This window comes from Scaptodrosophila lebanonensis, unplaced genomic scaffold (genome assembly GCF_003285725.1).
Source record: "Scaptodrosophila lebanonensis strain 11010-0011.00,11010-0021.00 unplaced genomic scaffold, SlebRS2 tig00000001-arrow-pilon, whole genome shotgun sequence".
In the NCBI taxonomy this organism is placed as follows: Eukaryota; Metazoa; Arthropoda; class Insecta; order Diptera; family Drosophilidae; genus Scaptodrosophila; species Scaptodrosophila lebanonensis.
Window position 1 is genome coordinate 3,121,344 of NW_022060529.1, and position 22,401 is coordinate 3,143,744.

Here is a 22,401-nt window from a genome sequence, read left to right on the forward strand (position 1 = left end):
AGTTCAAGCCACGCCTTTAAGTGCCAGTGGTCATAGTAATTAAAATATAATAAATCTATCAAGCAACGCCCACATCGTGCGTACTTGGGTATAAGGTATGTGTAGTGCATTTGCATATCTAACGGCCTCAGAATTTAGCAGCCATGCTTCACATACCGTGCATGTAGATATGTACAAAAGTATGCATACATGGCCCGCTGTTGTGTAAACTTGCGCTGGAATATGTAAATTTCGTTTTTATCTGGATTTTGTGCTCTTTTTCGCTGATCTTAATAAATTCAAAGTGTCTATATGTGTATAGTAAAGCATCTTACCAGGCAATACAAGCACTTCTATGTACATACAAATATACATATGTACATGTATGCATGTATGTAGATACACATGTACATACATGTATATGCGCATGCATTGTATATATTTTAAAAAGCCAAGGCATGGAATGGCATTTAGTTGAATTTGGGCTCTGAAACTGAAAGGTTGTTGTGTAAAAAGCAATAGCTAAGCATTAGTAGCTCATAAACATTTATTACATAAGCCCAAAGCCTGACTCAGACGGTTATACCATTATGAGGGAGGAGGATTTGCAACTGGCACGCTCAATGGTGGCCAATTCGACGTCTGTAGAGGACTACAATGAGGATGAGGCCAGTACAACAGCAACTGCAACATCACCGGGCAATTCTCCCAAGCCCCTAAAAAGGCGCGTATTGGATCTGAACGAGAGACGTAGGCAGTTTCGGTGAGTTCGATTGGGGTACTCATATTGTTCAGCCCATTGTATTAGTTAGGAACGAAATAATTTTTGTAAACACAAGGCAGCTGAGAATGTAGGCATCGCAGCCAAAATCATTTATTTACCTACATATGCACACACACACGCACTTACATATCATGCAATTATATATATATCTTGGATGTGTATATTTTGGCATGCCAAAAATAACAAGATTTTCACGTGCTGCAACGAGTTTTCGTCTATGTCGAAGGGGAATGCCGCAGATGTAAATCAAAAAATTATCAATGGATTCCCAGATTGTCAAAAAGCAGCTGTAAAAAGGGGGAAATTCCGCGGGGACGAGTTTTTTAAATTCCATTTTATTTTTATGAACATTAATATTTCTTCTTCATCTGTAAATACAATAAACTTACAAAAGCGTTTTCTTTTATGATTTTGAACTAAAATAGGCACGAGGTGCGATAAACTTACCCAAAATTAAACTTTATAATCATGATAATTAACATAATGTATGCTTCATTTTTAAGTGAAACTTAAAAAGACATGATCGAATCTTTTGCTCACGGTCTATCCGTGATCATTGAAATACTCGTATACATTTATACCTTTCTGAAGGCAAAACTGCAGTTAAAGAAAATGATTTCCGAATGTTAGACAAATAGAACTACGATATTACTAAAATATTATTGATATTAAATTACTCTGTGAACGGGACAGCTGTGTGTTTGAACAGTTGGGAATTGTAGTGTTTTTGACTTAAAATATACCATGTAGCTGTAAATGGATAAGAGAATTCAAAACTTTCCCAATCATTTTTGAAACTTATGAAAAATAGCCAATACATACCAAATGCATATTTTAAATATACGCTTACGTGCCATAGCAGGTAGCTAAGTGTGCAGAATTTTCAACATTGCTCAACACTTCAAACATTGAATTCAAAGTCTGGTACATTGCATAAAGCTACTTTGTTGGTATTTTATTAAAAAGTTTGGTAGTATTTTTGCAGTTAAAATTTGCGTTGTCTGCTTTATTGTATTCGGTCACACTCCGGAAACTTTATTTTTGCTTTTATGCAGGGTGAGAAAGTGCCTAAAAGGATGTTACGTTAAACAGTGAACAAACAATTATAATTGATGGCAGCACGCAATGCTGAAATATTGTTTTAAGTGCCGCTGTTAAAGAATGTCATCCTATTCGTCGCCACCAGAGACTACCAAACCAATAAAAAAAAGCACAACGCCGATTGAAAATGCTGAGCATGAACAGCCGCAGCCAGTGCCGTGCAAGTTGCCGCTGACCAACGCTGCCGCTAGTTCTGCTGCCGCCACCGCTACCTCCACCGAGGCACAACTGTTGCATGTGGAGGGAACAGCTTCCAATTCCAGCGATGTTGGCACTATGCGATGGTGGTGGTAAGCAAATGTATTGGCAAACTATGCGCCTTCTACTTATTTATTTATATACATATGTATGCGAGTGTGCGTTTGTGCGACGGTAGATTCTGCATATGATGACCATTCACTGTTAAACAAGTTTTTGGCGAACTTAAAAGTTCCGCTGTCTTCATTTTCTTTAAACTACAAAGGGATACTTTTTGTTTTAATCTCTTTGTTGTGCTTAACAAACACTGACTAATAAAATGTTATATATACATATATGTTCTAAAAAAAGACGTACATACATAAATAGTGTACGTAGATTACGTGTGACGTCAGTCGGGGAATCACAAGACGTTTTGAAATTGAAAAATATGTTTCTACGTGTTTTTTTTTTTACAAAACTGTTGTACAATAATTCGTGATGATATACTTTATATACATATATTTTACAAAACCTTTTCGTTTTATGGATCGGATTATATTCTTGGATATAATTCCAACTAAGCCAAATAAAGCATACAAATGTTAAAATGTTCGGTATGCTTAATGGCCGTAATGTATTTTTAACGGGCTGTACTTCTAACGTTTAAATTTAGTTATGTATGTCCGTTATTTTTTTTTTTAGTTTTTTTTACTTCTTTTTTTCTAAAGGCGTGCTTTTGTTTAAGCACACGTGTACATATGTAATGCATATTTTGCATTCTTGTAATCTCAGCGCTTCTTATCTAAGTTGAATGCGCTGTCTTGAACTCGATGTGGTAATTGTTGTCTATTCCCAAGCAGTACAGTCAACAAATTGATTTTGCGCGGCACATTTCAATTAAGAGAAGCACGCGTCGTGCTTTTGTCTAATTGATATTAATTTTTAAACACAACTCAAACTCGATTCAATTTATGCGGGGGAATTTTGATTTATTTATAACAAATGTGTATTACTTTTAATTCGTCTTATTTTGGGTCTTTCAATTGTTTTTGAAGGCAGCTTCTCAATATCACGCATACGCAACGTTTGCCGCACTCGAGTGGCAAGAGACTATTTTTTGTTTAAGTTGTCACACAAAATAAATGTCTTCGAGTCTTCAGTTGGTGTGCGAACACGAGACCGTGCGGTTGACATTTGTGCTCGTTTTATCTGTTGTTGCTTCAGTTTATTTTTCATATTTTCCACAACAACATAAAACGGCAGCTGCGCACAAAAAATAATTCAAGAATATTTATAACGCAACAGACAGGCCGCCAACAACAGAAGTTTGATTCTAACTCTCAAACATATATGAACATATGTTCACAAACTATAAATTAGATATGTAGATAAAAAAGTGTCAATTAAAAGCTCATCAGTCTAATGCATTTCTAATTACCAACCAACGTACGATAAACAAGCACAGTTTGTTTTATTTATTTTATTTTTTCATATTTCTACTGGCTGGCACTTTCACTTTCGCAAAAGACGCCGCATTTTTGTTTTGTTTTTATGTTCGACTCATTAATTTCCCTTTTCGTTATGGCGTGGGTGGCGTGCCGTCAATTTCACAGCATTCCGATTACTATTAGAGGTGTGCGTGTGACAATACTACCTCCATAAATTCACGCAAATGCTCGTTTTTTTGACTCATATTAAATATTTTTAATTGCAATAGCAATTATAAGAAATTTTATTGCGGGGGTTTCAAACAAAAAATTTAAGCTGTTTCATTATATTTTTAATGTAAACTATTTACGAAATCATAGCGGGGAGTAAAACACTTTATTATTATATTTAGACAAAACTATGCAAGGAATGCATATTATATACATATTATTATATTCAATTATAAAAAATATATGAATTTTAACTAAAAGTGTCCCACAAATGTAATTCAAATATTATAGTAGGTCCCCAAAATATTCGCCTTTTTTGTTTCCTTCACGATCGCTGCTGAGTCCACGCACATCTCTAATTGCGACGTCACACATAAGCGTATTTCGTCATAACAACAACAAAAAAGAGAAAAATGTTTTAACCTTGTTCCCTTTTGGTCGCTCGTGCTGACGTCTCTGAGCAAACATAATCAGTGTAGTAATCATAATGCAGTTTGACGGCATTCCATGCCAAGCCGAGTTAAACAAAAAAAGCATTCCAATGCTTCTTAACGGTTTCGGTTTCGGCTTCTAGAAGCGACAGGCAATTTCGGAAATGGCATGCCTTTCGGACATTGATTTGGCCACCCTGCACGAAAGTCGCCTCGAGGAACGCTGGCACTACAGATTGGCCTGGAGTCCGGACCAGCATCATCACCATCATCATCAGCATTATCACCGTCACCATCAGAATCAGAATCATCGTGATGGCTTCAGTGATATGACTCGCTATTGTCTGCAGCGAAATATGCGTAGTCAGAGTATGGCTTTGAAGCAGCCAGACACTGCCTCAGATTTAAATGGGAACGGCTTGGAGAAACGGCACAGCAAAGACTCTTCCCCTGGGAAGACCTCGTCCGATGGAAATGTTGAGCTTTGCAATTACGAGTGCTTTGCCGCAGATACGCAACGCCAGCGTTCCGGCACTTGGCCGTAAGTGAAGAAATCGCTTCTTTTCTGAAAATTTTGAGAATTTATAAATTTTAGTTTGTTTTGAACTCAATTAAATTTCTTCTGAAGGGATTTTAATCATTTAATAGGTAAAAAGTAAATGTAATCTCTTTCGAAGCTTTTGCTGCAGCTGTTGCTGTTTTGGCTTAACTCTGTACTGCAGACACATAGACGTAATACACAATTCCCCACTCGACTCTAGCATTTCATTCTTATTTTCATCTTCAGTTGAACAAACTCCGCCATTGAAAACTTTTATCAATGAACACATCTTGCTTGCAATACTTATACCCTAGCAAAATGTACATTAGTCAGATGTTTGTAACGTCCAGAAGGAGGCTTGGCAGATCACATGGCTTGGGGAAAACCAACTCAGTCTGATCTGTTCATTTGTCTGCTTCTATGCAAACTGGTCTATCAGTTGTAAAGCTATTTTCCGCATGGGCTTCTTTTTTCTGCAAGCAGATAATTATTTGTGAAACCCAACCATTTCAAATGTTAAACAATATTCGAACAAAACTAAATAAAGTCCGTCGTTATTGTCTAGAACGATAAAATGCTACGAAAAAGCGAATTAGGTAGAGTATTCCCTTTTGCATGTGGAATATCTCAGCGTATTTGCTATTTCTTCTTAAAATTTAAGCATTTAAGCGAAAGTCAGTCTTTTATTTTGATCGCTTATAGTGGCATGTCCTCAAGTAGCATGCATTCATGCAAATTCGATAAAAATGATTCTCCTCGCCTCATGGGGTCTGCATTCAAGCTGAACCGGTGCTTCGGCCAAGCTAGCTGCGGTATATCATTTACAGCTGTCAAATGCCTGTCTGCCTGTGCATGATATGATTGAAGAGGCAAACCCAGGCCGGAGAGACACCCACTTGTTGCGCCTCGCTTAGCAGCAGCAGCTACAACGGTTGTCTCCTTTTGTTACCTTCACTTTCAGGCGCGCACCCACACACACATACACACACGTGCATGTGTGTAATGTAATTTGCATTTACAATAAAATTCCATTGCTGCCTTCGTCTGCTCTCTTTGGGACACCGTCGTTTTTACCGTTGCAATTTATGAGCTTTGCCCGCGCCTCGACAGCCTCAGTTTCTTGGCAACGTGCGTGCAGAGCACACGGAGCACAGTGGAAAAGGAAAACAAAACAAACAAAAAACATATTAATTTATTATAACTACAAGTACATATAACGACTTCATAATGTTTCCCATTCCCATGGTTCAGGATGCGATATTTCCCCGCCACAGCTCCCTTAACATTGAGGAGTTCAACAATTTTGAATTGTTCGATATTAATGTCAGCAATAACAACAACGATAATGATGATAATGTCTTTATTACCGATATGGTTGACTTGAAATCGCAGCGCGTTTTGAGGTGCAGATGAAAACCCGTTCCCCCCAAATGATGTAACCCCGATATTAAATTCATATTTGAAAACTCTGTTCTTTGCAGGCGCACGCGCAGCTTAAATGCGCCATCGCCCTTTCAACAGTTCGGACCATGCGGTCGCATTATGAAGAATTCCGCCATGGTCATGCAAATACAGGATCCCGCCAGTCAACGTCTGACCTGGTACAAGCCTCCACTCACTGTGCTGGTCATCAAGAAGGTGAGCGATGCCTCGGTGCTGGCGCCATTTGTCCAACTGGTCGAGTGGTTGCTGCAGGAGAAAAATATGGTCGTGTGGGTGGAATCGGCGGTCCTAGAGGACTCGCTGCTAAACGAAAATGACAGGTTCCGGAGCATACGTGATAAGCTCGTCACATTCAAGTAAGTTTGTATACAGTTTATAATGCTTGCTTTGCATGCTCTAAAAATATAAAGATGCTCTTATATATAAAGCTATATGCCTCAACTTTGAGACTAAATCAACACTTAATATTTTTACAATAGTATAGAAACCTCAAATAATGTTTTTTTTTTTTTTTTTTTTTTGGGTATTGTGGGATTATTTGGCCGCCCACTCAAATAATGTTTGATTTGTCTACTTTAAAGCAAAGAATAATCTTGAATGAGACAAGAATAGTATATATATTTACTTGCTACGATTTTAAACAAGAAAGGAATGCTAAAGTCGAGCAGGCTCAACTCTTAAATACCCTGTACCACCCCACAAAAAAGTAATTAAATTAATTAATTAATTAAATTTAATTAATTAACTAAATTAATTTAATTAATTAACTAAATTAAATATAAAATATTCCATGCATGCATACATTTACTTTTACATCAGAATCGTGCCTTATGCGTGTTTGTGTACTTGTACATATGTATGTATGTGTGCATTGGGCCTGGTTATATGGCTATAACTTTCTTTCCGATCATTCTATCATAATGAGACTTGGTATACGGTTATATAATAACTAACCTAATGTGACTACCAAATTTTAGTTCAAAATTCCAAGAATTACGGGAGTTATAGAAAATCGTTAATAGGGGGGGGGGGAGTGGGGGGGTGGATCAGAAAAAATGAACAAACTCGTCCTTTCTCGGTCTCAGGAGAATCTGTATACCAAGTTTGGTTATTCTAGCTCTTATACTTTCGGAGATCCTTGCGTTCATACAGACAGACAGACGGACAGACGGACATGGCTATATCGACTCGGCTTGTCATGCTGATCAAGAATATATATACTTTGTGGGGTCTACCAAGCCTCCTTCTGTGTGTTCCATGTGCACTCGCACAAAACTAATATACCCTTGTACCCTTTTGGGTACAGGGTATAAAAAGATATACACATTTGTACCTAGTAGTTTTTTTGTCTTAATTCCCGTGTTTAAGAGCGCAAAACATTTGTGGATGAAAATGATATTATCATAGTTTCTTTTAGGGACGGACGGGATGATCTCACCGATCGGATTGACTTCATTGTCTGCCTAGGCGGCGATGGGACGCTGCTCTATGCCTCGCTACTATTTCAACAATCAGTGCCACCAGTTATGGCATTCCATCTTGGCTCATTGGGTTTTCTCACGCCATTCCGGTTCGACAACTTCCAGGAGCAATTAACGAACGTACTCGAGGGTCATGCGGCGCTCACATTGCGTAGTCGCCTGCGCTGTGTGGTAAATCGGAAGAGCGAAAAGCGCCACGAGAGGACGGACGATGGTAGTAAATCAGCTGCCAACAGCATATTAGTACTTAACGAGGTGGTCATCGATCGTGGGCCCTCGCCATATCTTAGCAACATCGATCTCTTCCTCGACGGCAAATACATAACATCGGTGCAGGGCGATGGCCTGATAGTGTCCACGCCCACGGGCAGCACAGCCTATGCAGTGGCCGCAGGCGCATCCATGATACATCCCTCAGTGCCGGCTATACTGGTAACGCCCATTTGTCCCCACTCCTTGAGCTTTCGACCGATTGTGGTGCCTGCGGGTGTGGAGCTAAAGGTACGTTTAAAATATAAATAAAATATAATATACTTGTATTATGTAATATTCAATGTTGGCTATCCTTTCCAGATTTCTGTATCGCCAGAGAGTCGCAACACATCGTGGGTTTCCTTTGACGGACGCAATCGTCAGGAACTCTTTCACGGCGATAGCTTGCGTGTGACCACCTCGATCTATCCAGTGCCCAGCATTTGCGCGCTGGACCAAATCACTGACTGGTTTGCATCACTAGCCGATGGTCTGCACTGGAATGTGCGCAAGCGCCAGAAGTGCCTCGACGAGCTGTCCGATTTGACCGCTTCCGGTTCCGAGGATACGCTCGATGAGCTTGAGAATATGAAATTGTATGATGTTTAGTGCGTAAGTTTTACATTTTTTTTCGTTTTGTCGTTCTCTCTATAGTATGCCAATTAGCCTTTAGTCTCGTATAGTTTGAATTATTTAGTATTCTCTCAGCCCCGATAGTGTAATATTTATAGTCTGCTTAAAAGCAATAATATTGCATACTCAAAAGTGCAACAATCGTTGCGTACAATTAAAATCTACTATACTATATATTTAAAAAGTAGCATATATGCTGATAAACAAAAAAAAAAAAAAAAAAGAATACCTTTTTTATACACTAGTTGAATTCTTTTTTGTTAACTTTCGTAGTATTTAAGAAGTGTTTCTGAAAAAGCTTTCCAAAAGCTAAATAAAATAGTTGTAATATACATGCATATGTATATACATACATGTATATGTATATTGGGTAAAAAAAAAAATATATTTTAGCAGAACACACCTTAAAACAAATGGGGCTCAATGTACATATGCACTGCATACATTTATATACTCTAAGTATGTATTCATGTACATATGTTTGTAAATAGATGCGAGCTACTTGTTGCATGTTGTTCACCTCGTACTTGTCTGTTAGCTGAAGCGGCGTTTATTGCTTTAGTTATTGGCAGCAACCACACGCACTTGTGGCTGTCAAAATTCGTTAGCCAGTAGGTATGCCAAGAGTGTGCAATTGAAAGCAATGCCTGTCTATGAAAATATTGGAGACGCGCCCTCAGGCCGCCCGTGTGCACGACGATCGGATTGAAAATCGTTTAAAAAACGCATACACGGCTAAGATCTCTAGCCATTGTTCAGCGATGTTTTGCCTTATTTGTTGAAAAAGATTCAAGGTGTACAATTCGCAGGTGCATTTGTGTGTGAATGCGGCGAGTGTGTGTGTGTTTGAGACAATCGCAAACTGTGCGTGCTTATCTAGTCATATGAATTGCATAAAATCTCGCCGCAGAGGCGTGTGTAATAGTTTAATTCGAGCATTTAAAGCGTGCGGTTGTGTACGCTGCCAGCTACAGCAATTGTACTAAACATTGTTAGTAACGTCAAACGGCTTAGCCATGAATGTTCAGGAAAAGCAAATCGATCTAACAGAACCTGATGGAGCATCTGCTTCAAAAACCGCCTCGTCGTCGGTACCACCAAAAAAATCACTTGCGAAAAATTTGCTGGACAAACGTCATCAGTTTAGGTAAGATCAAATATCTCCGAGCTGGCCTCGTAAAGTACATCTATAGTATGTACATACAATATGTATGTATGTGTGTATATACGTATTCATATTTAAGAACATCACGCCCATCAACAAATCGACAATACTGCTTTTAATACATACATAAGCCTAAAACGCAAATTTGGTGATGCTGCTACAATCTCAAAAAAAAAAAAACATCGTGTTCCAAAAAAAAAAGAAACACATGCTTATTTACATGCATATGTATGCACATATGACCAGCAAAAGATAGAAAGATTTTCGTTTCTTTTGTTTTTTGTGCCATACAAATAAATTAAAAATCTATAAAAATTTATTTTAAATTCATTATTAAAAATAAGCAGTTTCAACATGGTTACGCAGTTGCTAAGTATTTCAATTGGAAGATGCACCACAATTCATTTATTTGGGAATATGTATTAATATTTGTTTTAGTTGCTTACCAAATAAACGCGTCCGCGCGGTTCTTAATTCGAAATGTTCTCTGTCAGCTGTGCCGTTTGCGGTGTCGTAGCAACCACCTTATGTTTAATGGGTGCACAACCAGCTGTTTACGCTGACTGCTGACGTTTAACAACACTTGTGCTTGTAGTTGTGTTTTGGTTTCCTCTTTGCTTGCGAACTAATTTTAGTATACATTTTAAATAATGCATAATTAAACGTTATCACAACGCCAGGCGCAGACTGTACTCGTCTAAAGGCGTATACACGGGGTTGTGAAATTGTGAAATATAAAAGTTAGAAATATTTATAACGTTTAAGTGCTGCGCGTTTGTGGGTCAAAATTTCCTGCTATACACACACTTGTCCACACCCACACACATAAACACATTTGAATGCGCGCATGTATGCACAGGAAGAATTAAAGACGATGTCCTACTTAAACGGAAGCCAACTAGCCAAGGACACATTGGCCAATGCCACCGCATCGCTGTTAATACCTGGCGCTAATGTTAAGGTGAGCGCAGCACAGAAAGTGCCCGGCTCCGGATCCTCGGCCAGTTATGATGATGAGCATGACAAACAGCTGCTAAATGTAAACAGTGCGCGTTTAAACAATGCCAACAATGCAGCATCCTCGGCGCCAGGACCTAGTCCTGTTAATGGCAGCAGCAACGATATGGAAATGCGTTGGTGGTGGTAAGTTGCCTCTCGAGTCAAAGATTAATATTTTAGCATTTTATACCACATCATGATTGGCTGTTTTTTTATTTCATCGGCTCATTTGCTCGTAATGTGTCTGAAAATATTATCGTTGAGTCAATCAATTAGTATTGCCGGAAAACAAATGTTCACTTTGAAGTGGCTCTCACAGATACACACATACCCACACTCACTCAGTTTGATTGCCTTGACAAGTGCATGGCTGTTAAGTCGCCACTGTTAATGTAATGAACATGTTAATTAATTCATTGTTGACTGTTGTTGATTAGCATTTGATGCTTTTAAAATGCCATAAATCGTTGGTTAGCTATGGACGCCTATTTAAAATGTATAAAAATGTATCTATATGTATGGATTATCTTTTTGCTGCTTAACAATTACAACGTTGTTTACAAAACAAAGCCGCTCAAACCTTTTACATAGCCGCCTACATTGTATACACCTGTCCGCACTCTCACGCTGCCGTTCTGCCGTCCTCTCTCACTCTCTTTCTCTCTCTGTGTAAATTGATCATACGACCCGTGTGCGCTCAGCTGTTGCTTACAAGCCGTGAGAGACTGCGATAACTGAACAACAAAAACGTTTGCGACCGTCGCATACTTTTATTTTCGAATCGGCACAAAGATTTACGATTTAATAACCTTTTTGGCGTTTCAGTTCAGTTATCGCGTGCTCATTGGACAGCTCGGTCGTCTGTCGCTCTGTTCGGTCGTTGGCTTTGGTTTGCTTTAAGCTGTGGCTCAAATTTTGGCTGGTGCCCTGTTTCAAGCCACAACTGTGCCTCGAAGTGTGCTCGAAGTTTCGCGTTGTCTGCTCATACATACATATGTGCGTGTCTGTGCTTGTACTTAATAAAAAAAAAAACGTATTGCATAATAATTAGTTTAATTTTATAAGCTTGTCATGACTTGGCTTTTCACACACATACTATAACTACTTTCCTAAAAAACATTGTTGCACTCTTTAGCGGCCCACTTGCCCCATTTTTCCAGACCAACCAAGACACATGTTGCCTCTTTAAACCCAGTCATTCAGAATCAGTCATGTCGACTGAATCAATTTTTAAAAATGTATGGAATTTTAAGTTACTTTTTGTGTTCATTGCTCACTTTCCCACGCCTAGCGCGCGTTTAATTTCTTTTGAGTGAGTTGCAGCTGCTTTTCGTCTTCTGTTTCGCGTTTAATTATTAAATGCTGAGCCAACTTGTCTGCCATTTAAGGTGTCCATCACATACGAGTGGCACATTTGCGCTAATTGCGCATGCATATTTAAACTATTTATAATAGTTATACTCTTAATGGCCTTAACTTCACGTGCAAGCCTGTAATTGCCACATGCGGCAGTTCCTCAGCTCAGCAGCTCCTCATATTGCGCGCCGGCACGTTTCTCTTCGTGTCGTGCTACTCTTACACTGGCCAATGCACAGCCGTGCTAGTCAATGCTAATCGCCTGGGTCGACGCTAATATTGCGCATTAATTTGACACTAGACGCTTTTAATTGATTAATTATTATTTGTGTGCATTAAGTACATTCTTCCATTGTTCCATAAGCACATTTAAAATTCGCTTTATGCGCCACACGATCTGTTGTCATAGGCGATCGCTCCACTTCCTTTGTTTTAAATCATTGTTTAAATGGTTTCCTGGTATATATGCCTAAGGGCGAGCAAATGGAAACTACAGTTTGCAGCTCATCTATAAATTTGTTTTTTGCAATTTTCGAAAATTGAAGCCGCTGCAAATGTTCTTTAAGTATTTCTGAATAGATATGTTTATATGGGTGAAATATTTAAATGTAGTGAGACTTCCGCTTCTGTAATTCATAAACTACACAATTAAAGTCTCTAGCTTTAAATTCTTTATTTTAAAGTATTTGTATACAAAAATACAGAAGGAACTTTCTATATTTTTCGATTCGCTATATTATTGGGTTTTCCATTAATTCTCCTTAGAACTACTTACTAATTAAAAACCTATTCAAAGCGAAGTACGGCTAGAATTGTAAATCCCAAACTGAAGTTTTTTGTTGCAGAAAGCTACATTTTAGAATGAATTCTTATTAGATTTAAATAAAAAAAATATTACAGTTATTTCAAACATTTCAACATAGTTGTAAATGTAAGCAAAAGCCTCTCAAAGAGGGACACAATTAGCTTCTCATCCTCGATAAGATTAACGGGCTTCTCCATCTCTCAAAAAGAAAGAGAGAAGGAGAGAGGGAGCAAAATACAATCTCTTTTCTAATTGTTGTCTTCTTCTTAGCTTCTTTGAACATTTTTCTGACACAATAGACTGCCTATCCTTAATGAACTGTTAATGATCGCCTCATATGTTGCCAAACTTTGCTTTGGCCTCATTGCCGTCCCAGGTCACGATTTCTAGATTAATGGTTGGTGATACTGTTATGTTTAGAGTATGAGGTGTGTTGTTGTTGTTGTTACTGTTGCTGTTAATTGTGTTTAAGTGGATTTTCGCTTATTATAAGGTTGTTGACCAAAATGCTGAAGCAGCAAAATAAAAAAAAAGCAAATTAATTTGGCCACTATGCGCATTCAACCGAAACACAACAATAACCGAAAATATGTGACTACCATATGCTTAATTATACTGTGCTGGATTATTTGTTATAAAACTAACTGTGCATTATGCGTCTTTATTTATTTATTTGGTGCTTTATGGCAGCTTTTCTGGGGCTTATGCAACCAATAAATAACGCCTGGAACTCTTTTTTTGCAAATTGATTTATACTTGACATCGATTTGTGGGGCTGCTGCATACATACACAAGTATATACATATATATATATATATTTACTATATGTAGTACATGTACATTTATACTCGTACATACGAGTCCGCTACATACTCGTACCAATAAAAGTTAGCCATTTGCTAACGCAATGGCCAAATGAACGCCAATACCAACCAAACTAATCGCCTCCCTACCACTCCCCTTACTCGACGGAAGCTGCAAATGATTGTTGCTTTTTGCTTTTGAATTTTGTGCTGACTAACGAGGCGTTAAGCCTTGGGCTAGTCATAGTCAGACTTTAATTTGGCGCCTCTCTTTTTTTATTGCTCTTTCTTTTTAATATAATTTGCTATTGGCGGATTTGCAGCCGGAACTAAAGGCTTAGATGAGCCGTTAGCTGTTTCCAAAAGCGTAAACAAATAACAAATTTAAATAAGATTGAATACTTAAAAAGGAAACCTGTTGCATTTATTTGTGTGAGCTTCTGATGTCTTCGCATTTAAAACAGTAGGTGGCATTGGTATTTTGACAAATCTATTGTCTACTTCTCAATTTTGTTCTACATTTAACACAATAAAGAACTTGAGAATTGAAAAATATTATAGAATTTTAGATAATTTTAAGCTAGTTGTGGTAGCAAAGTACGGGATTTCAATTATTTTGCGATTCAAACTAAAAAGTACTATATATTTGCTAGCTTGTTGAAAGTTTCTTGAAATGCTATCAAGGCACTAAGAAATTACTTAAATATTTATGCTAATTGCCTTAGAAATGTCTTCTGTGTGTAATATCACCAAAATAATGCCACGTGCCCGCGAGTATTTATGCGTATGCGTTTAAAGCCATCTATTTGAGAAACTAAAAATTGGTGGTTATTTCTTTCGTGTTTTTAGTTTATTAATGACTTTGAGTGCTTTTTTGGCATGTGGTCAGTCTGGTTAGGAGTTGTTGTTGTTGTGCGTTTTGGTTAACAAATATTTAACACCTTACAAAGCGGAGCAAGGTTAATTTTGTTTACATTGGGGTCCAAGCTTGAGGCACTACTGGCAGTGGCGTTTCAAGGCAAGCTCTGAGGCGCGCAAAAGGTGTCAGCTACAGAAAAGTGCCAAGTCATACATGCTAAATAGTAGTTGGTTTAATTAAACTAATTCAATTAATAGAGTGCTATCAATTGCAAATAAGTATGTGCTAAAATTTACCCACAAAAAAAAAACAGTAAAATCAATTTTTAAAAACAAATTGAAGTCCACAATATGGCTTGCCTGTCAGACATTGATCTGGCCACACTGCATCAGCATCGCCTAGAGGAGCGCTTCAGCTACAAATTGGCCTGGAGCGGAGCTGGCGCTGGTCTGCAACAGCAGCAACAACAACTCACACACTATAATGACCTGCTGGTGCGTCACAGCGCCTCCTTGCAGCGTCAGCGTCTATCAAAGAGTGGGGGCTACTACAAAAGCGGCGCCAGGACTGGCAACAGCAGCAGTGGCAGCAGCAACAAGCACCAACAGCCTGATAATATGCCAACTAGTCAGAGCCAACAGAACAGCAGCAACAACAACGATCGAAACAATTCGATGGATGATGAGGACGAGCGTGACAATTATTATAGGTCCAGACGCCGTTCCGGCACTTGGCCGTAAGTACCAGAAGAATGAAATATACGCTGTTGCAGGTCATTAACCAAAATCCAAGAGTCAAGCGGGCGACAACAACACGCGATAAGAACGCCCTGTACTCGGAAAGAGCCACGAAAATAGTCGAATTATGTGTAGAGTCTATTTGTTTTGTTCATTAACTATTGCCGGTGGCGTGCGCACTGATAACACGGCTGGCTACACACACATTAGATGTATGCCTAAATATGCACAAAGTTAAATAGTGTCCGTCTGTTGTGTTTACCTTGTCATTGGCGCCTTATCAGCGAAACACGATTGCTTCTTTGTCTAACACTCGAGCGCCAGCTGTTGGACTTGTTGTTCACTTTTTAAGGTGCCACCTTATATGGCGTTAGATGGAAACGCATATTGTACTAATTCGCTAGATCAGCAACTAATTGTGCCAACATTGGTAAATAATGTGCGAAAATCAATTACAGTTTTGCGATTCGCATTTGCCCGCACACAGATTAACATATTACTTTGTCCAAATCATTATAGTACACACCCGGGCGAATCCTATATAAATAGGAATTGCTCCAGTCTTTTTCGATCAGTCTATTCGCTGTGCTACCTGGAAATATTTCAAAGCCTACAATAATTGTTTATTACGTATAAAAACAAGTGATTAAAAAGAATTTTTAATAAAATCAAAAATAGCCACAAGTAGGAAATTCTTTTGAACTTCAATATCAGTTTTCTCCTACTTTTTATTATGCTAATATAATCAAAATAATACCATAATTCTTACACTCATTAAGAATTGTATCTTAGTGTAGAACTTTAAAAAACTATTTCTTGGTATCAAAATATAAAAAATTGTAATATAATATACATATTTATAATATAATTTGTAAATAGTTTATGTGTATATGTGGATAGTACCTTTAAACAGACGTTCCAGAGGGCAGACTGAAAAGATAATAGACTCACCAAAGAACTTAATTGTAAGCTTGCCAGTTTTTAAATGTTTCAAAGCCGAGATCTACAGGAGTCGAGACTGTATGGTTTATATATTTTTATACAATTTTTTTTTATAACTCGCTACAGAGCTATTATTTCCGAAACATACCCATTCCTTAAAAAAAGATAGCTATATACAATATGTAGTAGAATAAGTGCAAAGTCTTGTTTATACAGCTTCCGAATTTTTGGAAAGTATTTACGGAATTATTTAGCGGGGGAAGAAGTCTGGTCAATGTGAGCTTAATTGTTAAAAGACCTTTCGGTTTCTACTTCCTCAAAAGCAGTCTGCACAATCGAAGCTTTAGGATAGGAAATGCATGGTGTTTGGCACTTACACCACCATTAAACAATATTAGTGTGCTCTTCAAATTATGCGATTACACATACATAACTACATTAACAAACAAGTCCTTGACCTTTTCTCAAAGTTCAGCGCACACAGAAAAAGATAAATAAAAAATGAAATGCTCGTAAGTATTAACTGAATGTGAGATATTTTGGACACTGGAAAACGAGTTTGTTAACACCTTAAAAATTCGTCTACTCCAATGGCGCCGTCGTGTGTTAATTTATGCCGCATTTGACGCAAAGCGCTCAAACAGATACTTGATACATGATTTTTTTTTTTAAATACATAGCCATAGAAACACGAGCATTATTAATGATTTATTTTGAAGAACTAGAAACAAACATAGAACAGAAACAAAAACGACAACAAAAAGAAGCGAGGCAGGCACCAATCAATTTTATATGAGAGCCAAAAAATCGGTGCCAGTGTGTGCTTGGCGCCATTCATAAATCGTCATGTTTGCATTGGACACTTGGTAAAAAAGATACATACTTTAGGTACTTATGCATAGCTATATATATATAAATATATATGTATGTATGTATGTTGTACACAAATATGTATGTGTGTATATGTATATTGGCAAGTTCCAAAGGTGTACATCGGCAAGCGGGTCAGACGGGTCAGCCCACATTTGCATGCTCGGAGCTGGTACTGGTGCTGGTGCTTTAGCTTTAGCTACGTAACAGACAAACCCGGCTGCAGTTGAGAGCCCCAGGCAGCAGACTGAAGCAGTTCGACGATCGGTTACGCCTTTAATTAATGCCAAAGTGAAATTGTTCGAAAGCTTTTTGAAAGTCAATGACGCGTGCGTACGTAGGCTTGAAAGTGCTGTGTCACGTTATCGTCTGCCTCGATGGCTGTTCTATCCACAAGCTAAGCATATCGTCTAAAGTAGAACTATCGCCTTTTAGTTAGTCGCTTGAATTTATTGAAACACAGAGCACGCGATCTGCACCTGTTGCAGAATTTCGTGAAAAGCACCAGGCGTTCTCAAATACCGGTAACTGTCTCTATACCAATGCGTTTTGCAACACTGGCACATCACCTGTTGCTTGCCACATACATACATATGTATACTTTGTTATAAAATATTCGTGCCTATAATTGCAATTTCCGTGAAATCACTTGAGTTTATCATCTTCGTGTGTATTTAAAATTTGTACATCATTCAACAACGTCTTGTAAATTTCTGTCTGTGAGTTAGCTTAGGCCAGAAATACGTCATTTCTGATTGGCAGCTATGTATATATTCAATTGATTCTGGAACTAAATATCACTTGTCCATCAATCGTATAGTTTATCTTAACTTAATGTTAACGTTGGGTTCCCAAAAATAGTGAAGCTAAAGCTATTTAACTTCGTCTTTAGAATATTTCTAATTGTAAATATACATATTACTAAAACCAAAAAAATTCGTATCTGTTGAATTCGCAGTTAGGGCTCTTCAATTTTTTTAAACAAATATTGGTTTCCTTGTGTGCTGTAAAAGTTCTATTTTTAATGATAGTGGGGAAAATAATGATTTAATTTGATGTAATGTATATGCATGAGTTGGTCTTTGGAACGTCGCAAACAATGATTATTATATTGTTTACATTGTTGTTGCTAATTAAAAAACTAATAATAGGGCTTATCAGCCAGAACATTTCCAGATAGCTATTTGCTATTTATTTAAAAAGTACATTAAAAATAGCACTAGCTTGGCTCCAAAAGATGTACCCAATATATGAGACATTTATAATTATTCTGTTAATGTACACAGAATATAACTAAATTGTGAAATAGTAAGTCAATCGATTGCAGATTTTTCACGTTATTTTTTTGTAAAATTCTCACCACTGTGCGTTAACTGATGTCAACTGCTTGCTGGCGCCTGACAAACGATTATGATGAGGCGCACATATAATATGCCGCTTCTGCTAACTGCTTTTATGCCGCATCACAAATCACACAACAGGCTCACTTCCTCACTCCAACAGCTCAATTAGCATTAAGTGTGCTCTAAGCCCTCGGGCCTTCGAGTTCGCCAATGAGTAGCTCCCACGCCTTTGTCGAGTGTGTTCGTTCGTTATCTTTCAAGAAACGTTTACAGTTCGCATCAGTCGTCAATTGGCAATCACTGCGGCGGCTCCCTCTCATCTGAAGCTCAGACACGAGGCTCTGTCTCAGCTCTCTCTCTCACTCTTGTTGTGCTGGCTCTTTTGTGTGTTGCGATTCCTGTTTGCTTGTGCTTGAGATTTTCTCTCTCCCCCTCTTCGCCGAGCTTATTTGCTCTGCTGTTGTAATATGAAAACACCAAAATATGTTTAAATACTCGTGCATACCTACCTTTATTTTTTCGAAAAACAACACAAATTTATTGGCAATCGCTGGCAAATCGACTTGGCAGTGTATCTGTAACCTTCGCACAAGCCACAACAGTCGAGTCAACAAGCGCGCGCGCAAAGTTTCCAAAACAACAGCCAGCGAGTTTTATGTTTTCCGTTTTTTCTTCACCATGATTTGTTTTGTTTTGTTTTTGTAGTTTTGTGGCCGTGTGAAGTTGTATAAAATAAACTCGTGATAATTTGACTTAAGCCCGAGCTTGGAGTGCAAAAAGGCGTGGTCGCATACTTAGTCTTAGCACAAAGTTGTGCTCAGAGGTTGCAGTTGCTTTCAACTAAACATACTCGTACAAAATGCAACACAATAAACTGCATCGCCAGACATCGTTGCATGTGGAAGCAACAACACCAACAATACCAGCAAATGTTACGGAAGCAGACACAAACGGCTATCCGCCCATGGTACCGGAGGCGCGTAATCTGAGGTGGAATATTTTTTATTATCATCTAAATTTGCAGCTCTTTGCATATATTCTGCATGTTATGTATAACTAACCACCGTTTTCAATAGACTACAATTTTAAAATCAACCCAAAATAATGGAAAAAGATTTAAACAAAAATATAATATAATATACAAAGTATAGACAACATTTATTTAGCCATATATTTTAATTACAATTAATTTGAATTATTTGGTAAAATTACCAAACATTTGGATGTTCATTTGAGTGTTCTCCCTTTTTTCTAGGCGCACGCGCAGCTTGAATGCACCTTCGCCGTTTCAACAGTTCGGACCTTGTGGTCGCATTATGAAAAACTCCGCCATGGTCATGCAAATACAGGATCCCGCCAGTCAACGCCTGACCTGGTACAAGCCTCCACTTACTGTGCTGGTCATCAAGAAGAAGGACTCGCAGGTGTTGCTGCCATTTGTGCAGCTGGTCGAGTGGCTGGTGCAGGAGAAGCATATGGTGGTGTGGGTGGAATCCGCGGTGCTGGAGGACAAGCTGTTGCGCGACGATGTCAAGCTGGAGCAGGAGAGCGCCAAGTTCCGGGGGGTGCACGAAAAGTTCTGTGGCGTACGTGCGCGTTTTCTGGCGCTGCGTGATAAGCTGGTGACCTTTAAGTGAGTAAAACGAATTGATTTCCTGGTATGAAAATGTTGCTATCGAAGTCTTGTGCTTTGCAGAGATGGACGCGATGATCTCACCGATCGTATTGACTTTATTGTTTGTCTGGGTGGCGATGGCACGTTGCTGTATGCTTCGCAGCTGTTCCAGCAATCGGTGCCGCCCGTAATGGCCTTCTATTTGGGCTCCCTTGGTTTCCTGACTCCATTCCAGTGTGATAATTTCCAGGAGCAGGTGACCAATGTGCTCGAAGGTCACGCCGCACTTACGTTGCGCAGTCGCCTGCGTTGTGTCATCCATCGCAAGGGTGAGCGTCGCAAGGAGTCGCTGCAGCAACAGCAATCGGCACTTCATATCGGTCTACAAAAGTCCAACTTGCATCGACATATGAACAATGTGGAGTTCAACAGCAATAACAACGGCAGTCCTCCGTCTTCCAATAGCATATTGGTGTTGAACGAAGTGGTCATCAATCGCGGTCCATCCCCTTATCTGAGCAACATCGACATTTTCTTGGATGGCAAATACATAACGTCGGTGCAGGGCGATGGCTTGATTGTGTCCACGCCCACCGGCAGCACGGCCTATGCTGCCGCAGCAGGTGCATCCATTATACATCCCTCCGTGCCGGCCATACTGGTGACGCCCATATGTCCGCATTCCTTGAGCTTTCGACCGATTGTCGTGCCTGCAGGTGTGGAGCTAAAGGTGCGTGTATATTATAGAAAAAGCTTTATATTGTAATGTAATGTTTGCGATCTTTTTGATCAACAGATTTCAATATCTCCGGATAGTCGCAACACTTCACGCGTCTCCTTCGACGGACGCAATGACCAGGAGCTGCATCACGGCGACAGTTTGCGTGTAACCACCTCCATCTACCCAGTACCAAGCATTTGCTCACAGGATCAAATTACCGATTGGTTCGACTCCCTCGCCGAGGGCTTGCATTGGAATGTGCGCAAGCGCCAGAAGTGCCTGGATGAGCTGTCCGACTTGACTGCCTCTGGTTCAGAGGACAAGCTCGACGAGTTCGACTATCTGAAGATATACGACGAGTAGTCGCCCACACGCTCTCTGTCTCACTACAGACATATAGACATATACATATGTGTATCTAAACATCAGCTCTTTTTTGTTAGCGTGGCCAATTAGGCTAAGTTTGGTAGTTTTAAAAATTTGCGTCTGCGGCCGGGCGTTTCGAAATGTTAGTCCGCCTACGCGCTGGTGTGCAATTAATAGCTGTAGTTGATTTGTAGTCGCTTTAGCAAAAATACTCTCCACTCTATTGTATAAAATGTTAATGTTAGTGCCTAATCCCATTGGTTGAGTTTCATGTTTATTGCAATGTTTTTACATCTAGACAAATTTTACCTGTTGCTTCTGAATCAATTCGATTAGATTTAAGTAAGGTATGTTTTTTATAATTATGCCGAGTGCCGCGTACTTAAACTAAGAAATTCGATTGAAAGTGTGCGTGTGTGTATTTTATGATGCAAATAAAATTGTATTATTTACTGGAGCGCCACAAGTGCAACGATTTTCTCCTCATATATGTGTGTTTAACATGCTTCTGGAAAGGTAAGACAACGTCTCGTATACGTAATGACAAGCAGCTTATATAAAATGCAATTAATTAAGCAAAGAACGAGCTTATGGGTAGCGAAAGCAATCAAAGTGGACACTTAACAGCGTAAAGCTCTTAAAAAAGGCAGCGGCACGAAAGCAAAGCAAAAGGAACTGAAGCCAGAGGCAGACAAAGACAGCAAAGCATGAATGATTGACCAACGCACAGTGGTGTAAATCAGAAGATTGAGCCCGTGGAATTTTATGTGTTATCCAGCCAGCTATGTCTCGATAAACAGCAAAGTGTAGTTGAGACAAGTGGACGAAAATTAAAACATATTAAAAAGTTGTGTTACAAAATAAACCATTATATACATCAGAACCTTTAGAAGAGTTTCGAGTGCTGGAATCTTTGTAAATATATTTATTTATATAAAAAAGTCGAAAATGAAAGCCGATTCTATGTACGAGCATGAATATATCGGAAGCAGAAATCGACAAGGCTAAGATTAATGACTAGATGTTTGTGAACATTTGATATCAATCGATATTCACTCAAATTTGCAATTTAGACAAAATTGTGTTCTTTAGGATGCTTGTCCGTTTCAACCCTTATTTGATTACTTTTCTTATATTTAATTTATTGATTTAAATATATAAACAATGCTAAAATTGTTAAGGAACACGATTAGTCTATTTAGATATACATATACTTGTATATAGTTTACCTGAAAATTTTAACTAATTGCTAATCAAACGGAACATTTATCGATGGTATATTATTAACATTCTATAAATTCATTTCATAAATTTACTAATGAAGTGAAAATTGCCAC

The 22,401-nt window shown here is 38.6% G+C and overlaps 2 protein-coding genes across 7 annotated transcripts; both read left to right on the forward strand.

The window, feature by feature from the left end:
* Positions 1-1,845: 1,845 nt before the first annotated feature.
* Positions 1,846-8,642, forward strand: LOC115626864 (NAD kinase-like). Of its 2 annotated transcripts, none has more exons than XM_030522374.1 (4): positions 1,846-2,154; positions 6,156-6,473; positions 7,535-8,099; positions 8,172-8,642. In XM_030522374.1, exons 1-4 carry the CDS (start codon positions 1,925-1,927, stop codon positions 8,457-8,459), a joined length of 1,401 nt encoding a protein of 466 aa, XP_030378234.1. In that variant the 5' UTR covers positions 1,846-1,924; the 3' UTR covers positions 8,460-8,642. The 2 variants fall into 2 exon arrangements, with proteins under 2 accessions (XP_030378234.1, XP_030378242.1); XM_030522382.1 differs by lacking the exon at positions 1,846-2,154 and adding an exon at positions 5,848-6,077.
* A 1,648-nt stretch (positions 8,643-10,290) lies between these two features.
* On the forward strand, positions 10,291-21,530 carry LOC115628315 (NAD kinase-like). 5 transcript variants are annotated; one of them, XM_030524380.1, is made up of 5 exons: positions 11,488-11,649; positions 14,728-15,206; positions 19,618-19,995; positions 20,059-20,707; positions 20,774-21,530. In XM_030524380.1, the coding sequence occupies exons 2-5, from the start codon at positions 14,821-14,823 to the stop codon at positions 21,059-21,061; spliced, it is 1,701 nt and encodes a 566-aa protein (XP_030380240.1). In that variant the 5' UTR covers positions 11,488-11,649; positions 14,728-14,820; the 3' UTR covers positions 21,062-21,530. The 5 variants fall into 5 exon arrangements, with proteins under 5 accessions (XP_030380249.1, XP_030380240.1, XP_030380233.1 ...); XM_030524373.1 differs by having other exon boundaries at positions 11,488-11,643; XM_030524389.1 differs by lacking the exons at positions 11,488-11,649; positions 14,728-15,206 and adding an exon at positions 10,291-10,791.
* Positions 21,531-22,401: the final 871 nt, after the last annotated feature.

Bases quoted from the DNA above. Each gene is read 5' to 3' on its own strand.
- LOC115628315 (XM_030524380.1), top strand. From the start codon at position 14,821: ATGGCTTGCCTGTCAGACATTGATCTGGCCACACTGCATCAGCATCGC. The intron at 19,996-20,058 runs GTGAGTAAAACG...TGTGCTTTGCAG, and splicing joins GATAAGCTGGTGACCTTTAA to AGATGGACGCGATGATCTCA. The intron at 20,708-20,773 runs GTGCGTGTATAT...TTTGATCAACAG, and splicing joins CTGCAGGTGTGGAGCTAAAG to ATTTCAATATCTCCGGATAG.
- LOC115626864 (XM_030522374.1), top strand. From the start codon at position 1,925: ATGTCATCCTATTCGTCGCCACCAGAGACTACCAAACCAATAAAAAAA. The intron at 6,474-7,534 runs GTAAGTTTGTAT...AGTTTCTTTTAG, and splicing joins GATAAGCTCGTCACATTCAA to GGACGGACGGGATGATCTCA. The intron at 8,100-8,171 runs GTACGTTTAAAA...TATCCTTTCCAG, and splicing joins CTGCGGGTGTGGAGCTAAAG to ATTTCTGTATCGCCAGAGAG.